We start from the raw sequence: 13,145 nt of genomic DNA, 5'->3' as shown, positions 1-13,145 counted from the left end.
GAGTACACCCTGATAAAGTGCTTGCTTAGACTGGCTCCACTCTTGCTGTCATTATCAGCATCACACCTAAATCAAAAAAAAGAAAGCTAGCTGCTAGAAAACCATGGTGGAACATGGTTTTAATGAGGGGGATAAGCGGTGACCTGACAGCACCACAGTGAAAAAATACTGATACAGGGAAAAAAAAGAAAATAGCAATGATTTTAAAATAATCCCTTTCAAAAAAACTCAAATTTCGCATAAGCGCAAACGCTCTGCATTTAACTTCCCTTCCAGCAGAGATCAAACCCGCAAAAGCAAAGCAGGTCTTGAGAAGTTTGCCCCTCGCCTCTGCGTGCTGGGAGAGAGAGACTGAGAGACGGCGTACGCGCTCAGGCACTCCGCTACAGCAGGGGGGGATTTAAATGAGTCACCGATCAACCGGCCAATCAGGCAGCAGGACCCGGCAACCCCCTCCCTCCCATTCTGAGAGCCCTCCCCCTGGTTCTCAGATTACAGACCCTGCAGGAATCCGCTCGGCCCCTCGTGCTTTCACAGCCAGCCCTGAGGAGACGAAAAATCCTGCAGGGGGCGCTGTCTCTCTCGCTTGCTCTCATTCGCGCACATGCACACGCAAACACAAACAGGGAAGGTGCAGAATGCTGAAACGTCTTGTTACTTTTTTTGTACAAAGAAAGAACTAGAAATGTTACTCCTCAAGCCATTTTTACCATGCGCTTTACATGACCTTTCACTGACTTACCCATTACATATCAGCCCACCACAAACCCAAGATACCAGCCACTTTACACAGTCCCCCCAGAAGGCTTTTCCACAAGCACCCAAACTTAAACTGAAAAGAGGAACACCGTTCGGTGACCAATGGCAGAGGGGCTGAGGCTGGGTGGGAGTAATGATCTTAGAGCAGGCTGCCAGGCTTCAGCACACTAAACCCAGGTGTCGTGAAAGCGCTCCGTTAACGATGAGAGTGTGCGCTGTGCATAAAGCGTCACGCGTCAGACGCGGAGCGCCGGCTCGGAGGGCCGCCGCGGCGGGGCGGGGGGGCGGGACACTCACGCTGCTGGTTCCTCTTGTCGCTGGCGTTCTTCAGCGGCAGGCAGACGGGGCAGTCGTGGCGGGTGCAGTTCTTCCAGTGGGAGATGATCTGTCGCGAGGACGCACAGTGAGCCACTGCGAAAAGGAGAGAGGGAGGGAAAGAGAGGGGGAGAGAGGGTGTGAGGATCCTGCGTCTCTCCAACAAGCCCTTCCTTCACCGTTTCGCCCATCACTGTCCGCTGCTAGCAGCCTGGACTGACACAGCTGGTCTCCTGCCCAGATGGAAACAGGTTCAAAGCCTAGGTAAGACGCAACTACTGTAGCCGCGTGCAGACTAATCCACCTCACCTGCTTTAGTAAATACCAAGTGTAAACGGGCGTGTGCGATCCGGACATCCCTGGGTAAGGGAGTCCGCCGAGCTGCTGAATAAATAACGTAACGAGGTAATGGCCCGTGAACGCATGATTGAAGCGAGGCAGCTCAGCTGGCGCCGTGCAGGGCCACAGTGCCACGGGTCTCCCAGCTCCCGTTAAACCTTGTACAGCCAGGAGGGAGGGAGGATGCGCTGCAACAGTGAATGCTGTGATTCCCTGAATCGGCTGTCTGGGGTACCCGAGTGGAGGAAAAGGCTCCAGAAAGTCCAACGCTCCAGGCGAGGCTAAGCTGCCCTGGGCTAAACAGATAACAGATGATCCTGAAGCAGCCGTTACAGCGAATGCACCACAGGGCCTACCGAGGGGCGCACAGAGGTGCCTTCTGCCACCGCGCGGAACAAACCCCGAATCACGCCTGAAGACGCGGAGGCGGGCGTCAGACATGGGTGCCGTGGTGCCAAACGCCTGGGTGGCCGGGGGCACATTGTTCCCCCCGATTCAAAGCGCTCTTCTAAGACAGAGAAAGAGTGGCTAGCCGGCACAGGTAGCGGCATAATGCAACGAGTGACACAGAGTAAACCAACACTCCACGAAATCTCGCCCGTTCCTTTGCCATTAACACAGCCAACTGTAGCTCCACACCATGAAGTTTAATTTGGCGCATGCTTGTATACACGCCCGCCTGGTTTGGACTGGGGAGGAAATTACACATAAAAGCACAAGAAAAAGGGGGAATTTTTCTCCTCTGCAAAGGCCAGAAACGCATGACTGGCTTCACTGTAGACGCTCGGCGCTGACCGCTGAAAGGTTAAGAAAACCTGAAACATCCGCGCCTCTCCGATGTGCATTCTCCTTGCCTGGCGTAGTGAATTAAGGGAGCAGCAGACTGAGAGCGGGGGGAATCGAGACGTAGTTTTACGACGGAAATCCCCATCGCTGCTTAAGAAGATGCCTGATTCGACAGATACCGAGTGACACACAGCGAGCAGGGCTTCCGCCGGATCTCTGGGCCGCCGCCGAGCAGAATTCCCGGAACACGGCCGCCCCCAGAAGGGACGCGGGACACACCAGCCGCTTCAGTACCTGCGGGGGGTCCCTGATTACAGCCTTAAAATCCCATCTAGGGGAACGGCGCTGCAGCCACCCGCTGGGACCCGAGCGCCGCGCAGGAACGCTAATCACAAAGCAGGAGGCTCGCCAGCACGCTTACGCAAGGCCCACTTCCAGGGCTCCCACTTAAATCAGACCTATACTTTCCCTGCGCTTTCCACGGACGTCTTCAGAGTCTCTTCAGAGAAGTGCACAATTTCTGAAGGCCTTTTCTATTTCTGCAGTGATGAGATTTCAGCTACAGGGAAAATGGAACTGCCGAATAGGAAATCTATTTTCAGAAAATATATGTGAAATGTAGTTTTATGTAAGTATTTATTATAATTCTATTAAAGAAATATTAACAATAACAATAATTAGTAAGTTATTACTTTTATTAATACATAAACATTACTTTTAATATATTTGCAGACAACACACATGCAAATGCGTTCTGCAGTGAAGCCCAGCTACCAGTGACTGGTATTTGAAAAAGTACTAGTCAACAAGCTAGTCAATATGTTCACAACATCAGCACACCAACTTGTTAGACCGGCTAATCAATGACATCAAGCTATCTAGTCAGAAACAAAGATGGGCAACATTCACTCACTGTAAAATAAAAATACACAGATTTGCAAGCAATTTTCCATGACTTTTCAAGGACAGTGGGAAATCTGAAAACCCTCCACAACCTTTCTGTGACTTTCAAAGGCTTTCCCCCCTCCCAAGGGCTGCTGGGACTTTGACCACCAGAGGGATTCTGCGTCTCAGAACCCTAAACTCCGTGCCCGTCCATGAAGCTCCAACACCAGCTCCATCCATACAGCTCTCACCTTCACCAATCTAACCATTCACTGGAGTAAAGAAATACTTACATAAACGGCAGTGAACAGTTGGTGAGTAAATCGCAAACGTTGATCAAAGTGATCACAACTGACAACACTGTTTAGCATTTTCTCCGGCAAAGCAAGCTACTTGTTCTAAAAGTTTCCACTTAACTCTTTGTCTCCTTCTGACAGCTACGACTGCAAAAGTCAACTTACAACGAGTTGTACAGTTAAATTTCTGCAGAGTAAAAGGAACTGTGAGCTGCTTTCTCCTTGTTATTTTTTTAGGCCTGCTTGTTAGGCGCTGCAACTCTGTTTTCATCTGCATCCAAGTCCCGGCAAAACGCCGACGGCGGGTCAGATTTATGACCTTCTCTGAAATCACTGGGAAAATGTTTTCATTACAAACGGCAACAGGAATTTAAATTGGTAAAATGTCAGGCTCCCCGACAGCACCGCTGTGTCTGAGAAAGCTGCCGCAAGCCGTATAGGACACTGGCGACATTCTGGGACGACCGACGGGACGGGCAGAGGAAAGGGCCTGCGCGCTGTGCGTCTCACACCTGAAACCGACTGACGGCATGGACCGAAAGGACAGTAACAGCACCCTCGGGCTTCTCCTCGCCCTTCTTAAAATCACCATGTCCTGACCTTCTGCGATACGGCCGCCCCAAAGCGCGCCCGCTCTCACCCTGGCAGGACTTGCCGGCCTGGCAGTGGGTCATGTGGTTGAGGACGTTCTTCATGGTGCGGCAGTGGGGCAGGGCGCAGGCCTGCACCTGTCCGTTGGCCTGCTCGCGCCGCTGGCACTTGTGGGCGTGGAGCAGCAGAACCAGCTGCTGCTGTATCAGCTTGCGCTTCTCGGGGTCGGCGGTGGGCCCCGCGGACACGCCCTGTCCCATGCCCACCGAGGGCAGCTGCTGCTGCTGCTGCTGCTGCTGCATCTGGGGCTACAGCGCCACCAGAGGCCAGGAAGAGAGAGGGGGGGGGGAGAAACAGAGGGGTGGAGGGATAGAGAGGGGGGATGGAGGGAGGGAGAGAGAGGTTAGGCAGGGTGGAGGGAGGGAGAGAGAGGTGAGAGATGGGTGCAGAGAAGGAGAGAGAAGGGGAGAGAAAGGGGTGGGGGGGGGGAGAGAGAAGGTGGGGGGTACGGTCAGGGAGGGAGGGAGGGCAAAACAGAAGGAGAGGGGGAGACATACGGAAGGAGGGGGACAGAGTGAGGATGAAGGGAGGGAGGGAGAGGAGGGGACAGATGGATAGAAAGGGTGGGAGAAAGGGAGAAAGAGGGAGGGAGAGAGAAGGGGGGGAAGGGGTGTGAAATTATCGAACGAGCGGTGGGGAAGCGAAAAGGAGAGGGGGGGAGAAAGAGTGCAGAGGAGGAATGGAGGGGGCAGTGAGGAAAGAGAGGAAGAAACACAAACAGCCAGACATGACACAGAGACCATTAATATTATCAAGACACAGCATCGGCTAACATTAACAGAGCTATGTTAATTGCTGAAAAGCATTTCGCCTCAACTGCCATTACGCAATGCTGAAAAACTCTCTCTCTGGCTAACTGTTGAGTTTTGTTTTTTGTTTTCTTTTTTTTTTGTCTAAAAAGGTGAAAGCGGCTTGTTAGCTTTACTCCGACTGCATCCGGCATGAGGGCACAGAAGCTCTCAGCAGGTGCTGCGTGTTCGGGGAGGGGGGCAGGCAAGGGGGGTTACTCACCAGGTTTGGCACGCTGGAGACGGCGCCGCCCTTCAGGTCGGAGGGGAAGGGTGGCAGGCTGTTGGAGATGGGGGCTTTGTTCTGGAGCTGGGCGTTGACCCCCGTCGGCCCCAGCTGCTGCTGTCCCGCACCCTGCCCGTAAGGCTGCCCAAAGGGACCGCTGTTCCCTGGCAGCCCCATCTGGAGAGGGGGGGAAGAAAGGTGGGGGGAATCGGTTAGGGCTGTTTTAATGAAAGGCAGGCTGGGCTCCTGCCAGTGCTGCATTTTACCCAAAAAACACAAGACTGAAAACAGAAGTGTGGCCATTTTGCAAGTCCATTTTAGGGCCAGAGCTGTAGTCACACAGTAGCTGCTTCTATGAAAGGTAATCAGCAATGACATTTCACCACACCTACAAATTCACTGCACACTCAAACAAGCTACATTCACTACCATGTAGTTTGAGTGTCCGGGCAACTTTTAACTGGACTGCTGCTCCTTTATTCTATAAAAAAAAAAATCTTACTACCAACTTTATTCGTTGTTCAACATATTAAAGTAAGCAATAAATGAAGTCCTTTCAAATAACACAATACACATCTACTTCTAGGTGATATTCAAAGCAGCTTCACACAACTTTTTTTCCTCCAAACAACTACATTTGATTGTAGTTCTCTAAATATCCCAGCTCTTACTTGAAACTAATTTGCGAGTGTAATTTTCTCGGCGAGCTCCTGATCCTGCACCGTGATAAAGCAAACGGAGAGCACACAGCACCAGCCTCAGGCCCGGAGCCGACAGGACGCCGCCGTTTTTCTTACTGCTTCCTCGCACACTGAGACAGCGCCGGCCCAAAAAGGCCCGTTTCCCCCTCAGCCACCCCCCCCCTCCCCCCGCCCCGGAGAAAGAGCAATCAGCCAAAGGCCTGTACCAGCGCTAACATCTACACCCCGTCGCTCCCCCAGACACTCTGTGCAGGGGGGAAGCTGCTGACCCAGTTGTACCAACAGACGGGTGCATTTGTTAACAAATCTCCCCTGCAGCCGTCGCCTGCAGGGTCCGTGGGGGGGGGGGTTTGGACGCCCCGCTGATAAGCGCGCTGCTGTCCGGCAGACACGGGCCACCCCCGCCCCGCGCCAGGGACGCTGGCACCACCCTACGCGTGGCACGCGGCAGCTGGCGAGGGCTGAGCCGTGCGCCAACCCAGCCACCGACCGTTCACACGCGGGAAAAGAGCATCCGAACCGAAAGTGGCACCGCGGAGCACCATCCGAGCAGGTGCCACTGTCCACGCGCGCTAAAAGAACACGATGTGCCCCTCACCTCAGACTTTCTCTTTTACCGCCAGGTCGGTATGTGCACATGAACACTTCAAAATAGTAACATTCTTAGATCTCTGTTTAGACTAAATACACGGCAGCCCCTTAATAGCGCTACTCATACCAAACGAATGCCAGTGTGCCTGTGGGCTTACAATGGAAGCTATCTTTTCCCCCCCACTTTTTCTGCTTAGGGAAGTGATGTAAAGTTAGCCTCAAACTCCTAGCAAAATGCCAACGTTGTTTTTTTGCTCCCATCCACATTTGTGTGATACAAGAATTCTGACATTTTGCTTGAATCTGGTAAATCTGGTGTGAATTAAAAAAATCATCATTTCAAATTACGGAAAAACAGAAAATGAAAAAAATGTTTTATGGCCCTGAAAGCACATACCTAGAAATCAAATTAGCATGTGACCTAGATTAAATCTGGCTAGACTGCAATTTTACACATTTATCCAGAAACATGACGACATTTTCACTAGCATTACATGTCCTGTCCACCGGTCCTCAGCAGTGATATGAAAAAAGCACTTCATAAAACAATTAGTCTTCATCCATTGTTCCTACATCAAAGGTAAAAGGAATTTCATACATCATTTTGATACCATTGCGCATTGAAAAAACATACATATTGTAACTGATCCAATCCAAATCACTGACAGCTAAATTAAGTTACCAAAGAAACACTTGCCATGTCTTTCAAGAAGTGGTGTTAGTAAACTAGCAGCTAAACTCTCCCATGCAACGTTAAGTCTATGAAATAAAGATGTCTCAAAAGCCATCTTGTTAACCCGCTAACTACGTAGGGATGTAACGGTACAGTGGGCCCACGGTTCGGTATGCATCGCGGTTTGGGTCACGGTAAGGGTACGGTTTCGGTATCTTTATATTTAAGAAAAAAATAAAAAACATCACCCTTTAAACAATGAACTCTTTATTTAGCATACCGACAAATAAAACTTTCCATTCAGAAAAATGGCAGCATGACTGGCTAGTAGGGCTGCTCGATTATGGCAAAAATAATAATCACAATTATTTTGGTCAATATTGAGATCACGATTATTTAACACGATAACTCATTGACTTTGGAAACATCAAGCATTTACTGAACTTTTAACCCTTTCGCATAGTAACGTATGCTTATGCTATGTAGCGCGACTGTTACGTTACATGTTTTGAGTTTTCATTAGCGTTATTAAGCTTCTCATTATTTTCAGTTAGCATTTGCTATATTTTTAAATGTTAAATCGCTGTTCCCGCAAACATAAAATTAGCTAGAATTTTTCCAATCTAGTGCTCTAATTGCACTAGAGATGAAACGGTATGAACATTTATATCTCCGGAGCGCTGTCACTGCCTTCCGCCTTGTTTTCACTGACGCAAAACAAACCCACGTTGCATGCTGCGCCTGCGCACCTGCGTCTGGGAGACTTGCTAACTTCGGTTGATGCTAGGCAGTATTTAACGTGAGTTTTTCAAAGCACGGTAATCAACCACGGTTTTAATGATAATTAAAATTTGAAACGGTAATACTAACCGTCAGGAATTTTACCCGCAACCGTTTCATCCCTAGATCGCACCGTTTTTTAGCATACGCGCCAAACGGCAAATCACACCGGTGTGACCGTACATGTTTGTCTTTAGTTTCCCCTCTCTTCTCCAGCTCGTGTTTGCATACAGAGCGCTGATAGGCTCCAGGGAAATTCTGACAGGCTCCAGAGACGTTCTGTGGATCTGAGTGTACAACGCGCGTGTAGTCTGCAGTGCAATAAGCAAGTTCTGGAAATTATAGGAAAATGACAGGCATATCGTATTACGGCGGTTCACATGTGCGTATTGAACCGTAGGGGGCGTACCGAACGGTTCGACAAAATACCGTGTACCGTTGCATCGCTACTAACTAGGAAATCCAGCAGCACTATTAAGACAGCGCACACTAGGAAAGTTCCTGTAAGTATTATAACATGCTGTGTACTACTCATTAGCAGTTCCATACATTCAATAGAACACGTTCATTCTTACTTTGAGAAGACTCTCGTGAAGCAGAATTTGGCAAATTGTGGATCCATTTTATAAAAGTGACATGGCACTTAAACCCGTGGTACATTCTGAATATTAGCACGAACAGGGGTTTGATATCTGAAGAAAGGATTGGAAAGAAAACTTTAATAGCCATTATTTTTGTTTAGTTATCTGCATTATTTCTCAGGGAATATCATTTTAATAATGTCTTATGAACTCCTTTTCGTGAGGCGTATCGTATTATGAGCTCATGCCCAGTGTGAATCAGATCAAGCAGAGAGAAAGACAGGCGCAAACACTGTGTGCTCGGCTGACGCTGACAGCTAAGGGCCGTCGTGACCCCATGACAAGCTGGCAGTACCTCAAACACCAAGAACAGGGAACCACCGACCAGCCCCCACGACCCTGCTGCAGGCGAGGACCACTGTCCTCCAAACAGCTCCAAATCAGGGCGGCAGTGTAGCACAGTGGTTAAGGAGCAGGACTTGTAACCAAAAGGTTGCCAGTTCGATTCCCCCTTGGGGCACTGCTGCTGTACCCTTGGGCAAGGCACTTAACCCAGAATTGCCTCAGTAAATATCCAGCTATAACCTAAAAAAAAAAAACTGTAACCTATCCAAGTCGCTCTGGATGAGAGCATCTGCTAAATGCCAATAATGTAGCGTAATGTAAATCCAGGCACCGACTGGCCCAGCCACAACAGAAGTGTTGAAGACAAAACCGCTGCTTCCCACCATGTCAAAAGCAGGCACAACTCCCAGCTCAACAAAACGAGCAACACAATTACACTGAGGGGGTGGAGCCTGAGCAGCGGGACAATAAAAAAAAAAAAAATTCCCCAAACGCTGCGCGCTCCTATCAAAGCAAGCGAAAATTACACATTATCTCCACGCTACCAATCAAACAGTAATTACATGCACGGCTTGACCGCCGCCCACTTGACTTGAATGTGAGTGGAGAGGCAGTGCATGGTGGCACACAGGGGACGCAGTGTTATTCCTGCCCCCCCTCGCCCCCCCCCCAGGCCCTGATGCTCGACAGCAGGCTCTCTGGCGGCTCTCGGCCACTGACAGCGCTCCAGCAGACGAGATAAAAAGGCCCAGCTGAGCTGAGAGAAACCAGCTTTCCGCACAGCTGAGTGTCGGCGCCAATCCCCAGCCTCGCCACCCTGCTCTCACACACACTCACACAGACACACACTCACTGTCTCACAGACAGGACACACACACGTGCAGACACACACACACACACACACACACACACACACACACACACACACACACACACACTCACTGTCTCACAGACAGGACACACACACGTGCAGACACACACACAGGAACACAAGCATACACACAGTGCAGCAGTCAATTCTGATACGCACGCACACACAAGCGCAGCAAAGCGACAGTCAACTCTCAAACAAACAACAAAACACAGCAGCCAGCACTCGCTGTTCCAGAGCCAGGCCAGGCAGTGAGAGAGAGAGAGAGAGAGAGAAAGAGAGAAGGGGGGGAGGGGGAGCAGAGAGCGGGAGAGAGAGAAAATCTTTTCTTGAAAAAGCCCTGCCTGGCTCACTCACTCAGCCACCGTAACACCCTCCCTGCCTGAACGGCCACAGGCCCTCCCCTGCAGCACGGGTTACGGCGTTCCCTCCCCTCACGGTGCAGAGTGAGCCCGGCGCGAGCCAGAGAGATCACACGCTCGCGGGGTTTACTACGCCAGACACCCGACACGCCACAGCCGCGGAAACCGTGCCAAACCAGCACGCCCAGCTCTGACGCTGCCTTTCACCGCCACAGCATTGTAACCGCTCCCCCCGGCTCATTCAGGGGTTACAGAGCACACACACACACACACACACACACACACACTCTCTCTCTCTTTCTCTCTCACAGACAGGACACACACATGTGCAGATACACACACACACACACACACACACACACACACACACACACACACACACACACACACACACACACACACACACACACACAGGGGTTACAGAGCAGAGGACATCACACTGCAAACACGCCGTACTCAAGCGCGAGACGGATCTGTCCTGCCACAGGAGCGACCCTCGCGCTGCGTCATTTCAGCTTTCACTGGGACCTGTTACTACGCCAGATGCACGTCGTATAAAGAAATAAAAAATAAATAACAGACAGGCCAGCTGCAGCTTCCTGTCCAGCCAGTACAGCAGCATCAAAGGCTCTTGATGATCTCAATTCAAACTTGCGTTACTTAAGACCAACTTTGCAAGGCCTAATGTGCGTTAGAATACCCAATCCTCCCCCCCCCCCGTTATGGCTGCCGCTTTTTTATGTGGCGAGGACCGCCTGCATCTTCTTCGAAAGTGAGACTGCAGGCTGGTTTCCGATTGACTTCCTGCGAAACCACAGATGTTGCACACTGCGATAAACAAGCCCTGCAGCTCCGAGCCGGCACCTGCGAGCCGGCAGCTCTGTGTCGGCACCTCCGAGCCGGCAGCTCTGTGTCGGCACCTCCGAGCCGGCAGCTCCGTGTCGGCAGCTCCGAGCCGGCAGCTCCGAGCCGGCAGCTCCGAGCCGGCAGCTCCGAGTCGGACCCTCCGAGCCGGCAGCTCCGTGTCGGCAGCTCCGAGCCGGCAGCTCCGAGCCGGCACCTCCGAGCCGGCAGCTCCGTGTCGGCAGCTCCGAGCCGGCAGCTCCGAGCCGGCACCTCCGAGCCGGCAGCTCCGTGTCGGCACCTCCGAGCCGGCAGCTCCGTGTCGGCACCTCCGAGCCGGCAGCTCCGTGTCGGCACCTCCGAGCCGGCAGCTCCGAGCCGGCACCTCCGAGCCGGCAGCTCCGTGTCGGCAGCTCCGAGCCGGCAGCTCCGAGCCGGCAGCTCCGAGCCGGCAGCTCCGAGTCGGACCCTCCGAGCCGGCAGCTCCGTGTCGGCAGCTCCGAGCCGGCAGCTCCGAGCCGGCACCTCCGAGCCGGCAGCTCTGTGTCGGCACCTCCGAGCCGGCAGCTCCGTGTCGGCAGCTCCGAGCCGGCAGCTCCGAGCCGGCACCTCCGAGCCGGCAGCTCCGTGTCGGCACCTCCGAGCCGGCAGCTCCGTGTCGGCACCTCCGAGCCGGCAGCTCCGAGCCGGCACCTCCGAGCCGGCAGCTCCGTGTCGGCAGCTCCGAGCCGGCAGCTCCGAGCCGGCAGCTCCGAGCCGGCAGCTCCGAGTCGGACCCTCCGAGCCGGCAGCTCCGAGCCGGCAGCTCCGAGCCGGCAGCTCCGAGTCGGACCCTCCGAGCCGGCAGCTCCGTGTCGGCAGCTCCGAGCCGGCAGCTCCGAGCCGGCAGCTCCGTGTCGGCACCTCCGAGCCGGCAGCTCCGTGTCGGCACCTCCGTGTCGGCACCTCCGTGTCGGCACCTCCGAGCCGGCAGCTCCGTGTCGGCACCTCCGTGTCGGCACCTCCGAGCCGGCAGCTCCGAGCCGGCAGCTCCGTGTCGGCAGCTCCGAGCCGGCACCTCCGTGTCGGCAGCTCCGAGCCGGCACCTCCGAGCCGGCAGCTCCGAGCCGGCACCTCCGAGCCGGCAGCTCCGCGTCGGCACCTCCGAGCCGGCAGCTCCGCGTCGGCACCTCCGTGTCGGCACCTCCGAGCCGGCAGCTCCGAGCCGGCAGCTCCGAGCCGGCAGCTCCGAGCCGGCAGCTCCGAGCCGGCAGCTCCGAGCCGGCAGCTCCGAGTCAGCAGCCGCTTTGCTGTTTTTTTTGTCTGCCGTTTTTGTAAATTGGGAGCTATAATAAACTCCACAGGCCAGAAGTAAATGTGAATGGAGTCGGATCTGGCCAATAGGAAGCGGAGAGTGGGCGGAGCTGCTCTCTGTGTGGCAGGTTGGCCTGTCGGTGATTGGCTGACTGCTCTTGACAGGTTTCTCTCTCTCTACACTCGCAGTGCTGGTTTCCTTCCACTTATTATGCCGGTTTCTCTTAGCTTTCCTTCGCCTGGCAATTTTGATTTTTTCCTCTCTTTCTTGCTTTACAATGCTGATATTTCTATTTTCTGAATGTAGACATCCTTCCTCACAATGTAGACACCTCTCTCCTCCCTCTGCAAATATCTCTTCTCACAATGCCGGCATCTCTCTTCTCCAACTGGAGATATCACTCTTCCCAAAATGCTGATTTCTCTCTCCTCCAGCTGAAGACATCTCTCTCCTCCCAATGTATATAGTCATTTCCTCACAATGCATACATCTCTTTTCCCAATGCAGACACCTCTTTCCACCCAGTGCAGATATAGCTCTCCCTCTTCCTGACGCTGATATCTCCCCTCGCGCACTGAATTCAGTTGTCTCATTTCAAACATTACTTCCCCAGCAGATAACCACCCAGTGCTATCAAATCCAGCTGATCCAATTCAGCAGTGAGCAGCCAATTAGTCCTGATGGTCCGAGTCCAGGCGCAACAGCAACAGCACCGACAGGCACCGACAAACTGCGTCACCGCTGGTCCTCAAAAACTCAGCGGTCAACCACAGCGCCGCAAAGAAACGTGAACCCCTCGGCGGTCCAGTCACGTGTGCGGGTCTAACTTTACAGAACGCTGCACGCGAATGATTTAAGGAGCCAAAATCCGCTTTCGGTCGGCTGTTCCCAGCCGCCCTTCCCTAACAGAGGCCAACGAGCCGTGAAGGCAGGGTACTGCAGACGCGCTGGTGTAAACACAGACTTCTGTTTAAAAGGCAGCGGGCCTCACACTTCAATATTCCATATAATCACATAAACACGAACACACAAAGAAAGCCAGTGAAATACAGGTCTACC

General features: G+C 52.8%; 1 protein-coding gene across 3 annotated transcripts in view; it reads right to left on the bottom strand.

Moving 5' to 3' along the window:
* LOC118785675 (CREB-binding protein-like) overlaps positions 1 to 13,145 on the bottom strand; it is a 60,929-nt gene that overhangs the window by 22,343 nt on the left and 25,441 nt on the right. For all 3 annotated transcript variants that reach the window (XM_036540911.1, XM_036542483.1, XM_036541646.1), the window contains exons 3-5: positions 5,043 to 5,222; positions 4,021 to 4,279; positions 1,057 to 1,170 (exon numbers count right to left, since the gene is read on the bottom strand). In XM_036540911.1, coding sequence (XP_036396804.1) covers positions 1,057 to 1,170; positions 4,021 to 4,279; positions 5,043 to 5,222 — 553 coding nt within the window. The remainder of the gene's footprint in view (positions 1 to 1,056; positions 1,171 to 4,020; positions 4,280 to 5,042; positions 5,223 to 13,145) is intronic.

This window comes from Megalops cyprinoides, chromosome 1, assembly GCF_013368585.1.
Source record: "Megalops cyprinoides isolate fMegCyp1 chromosome 1, fMegCyp1.pri, whole genome shotgun sequence".
NCBI classification, from domain to species: domain Eukaryota; kingdom Metazoa; phylum Chordata; class Actinopteri; order Elopiformes; family Megalopidae; genus Megalops; species Megalops cyprinoides.
This window is presented reverse-complemented; position numbering and strand designations above follow the sequence as displayed.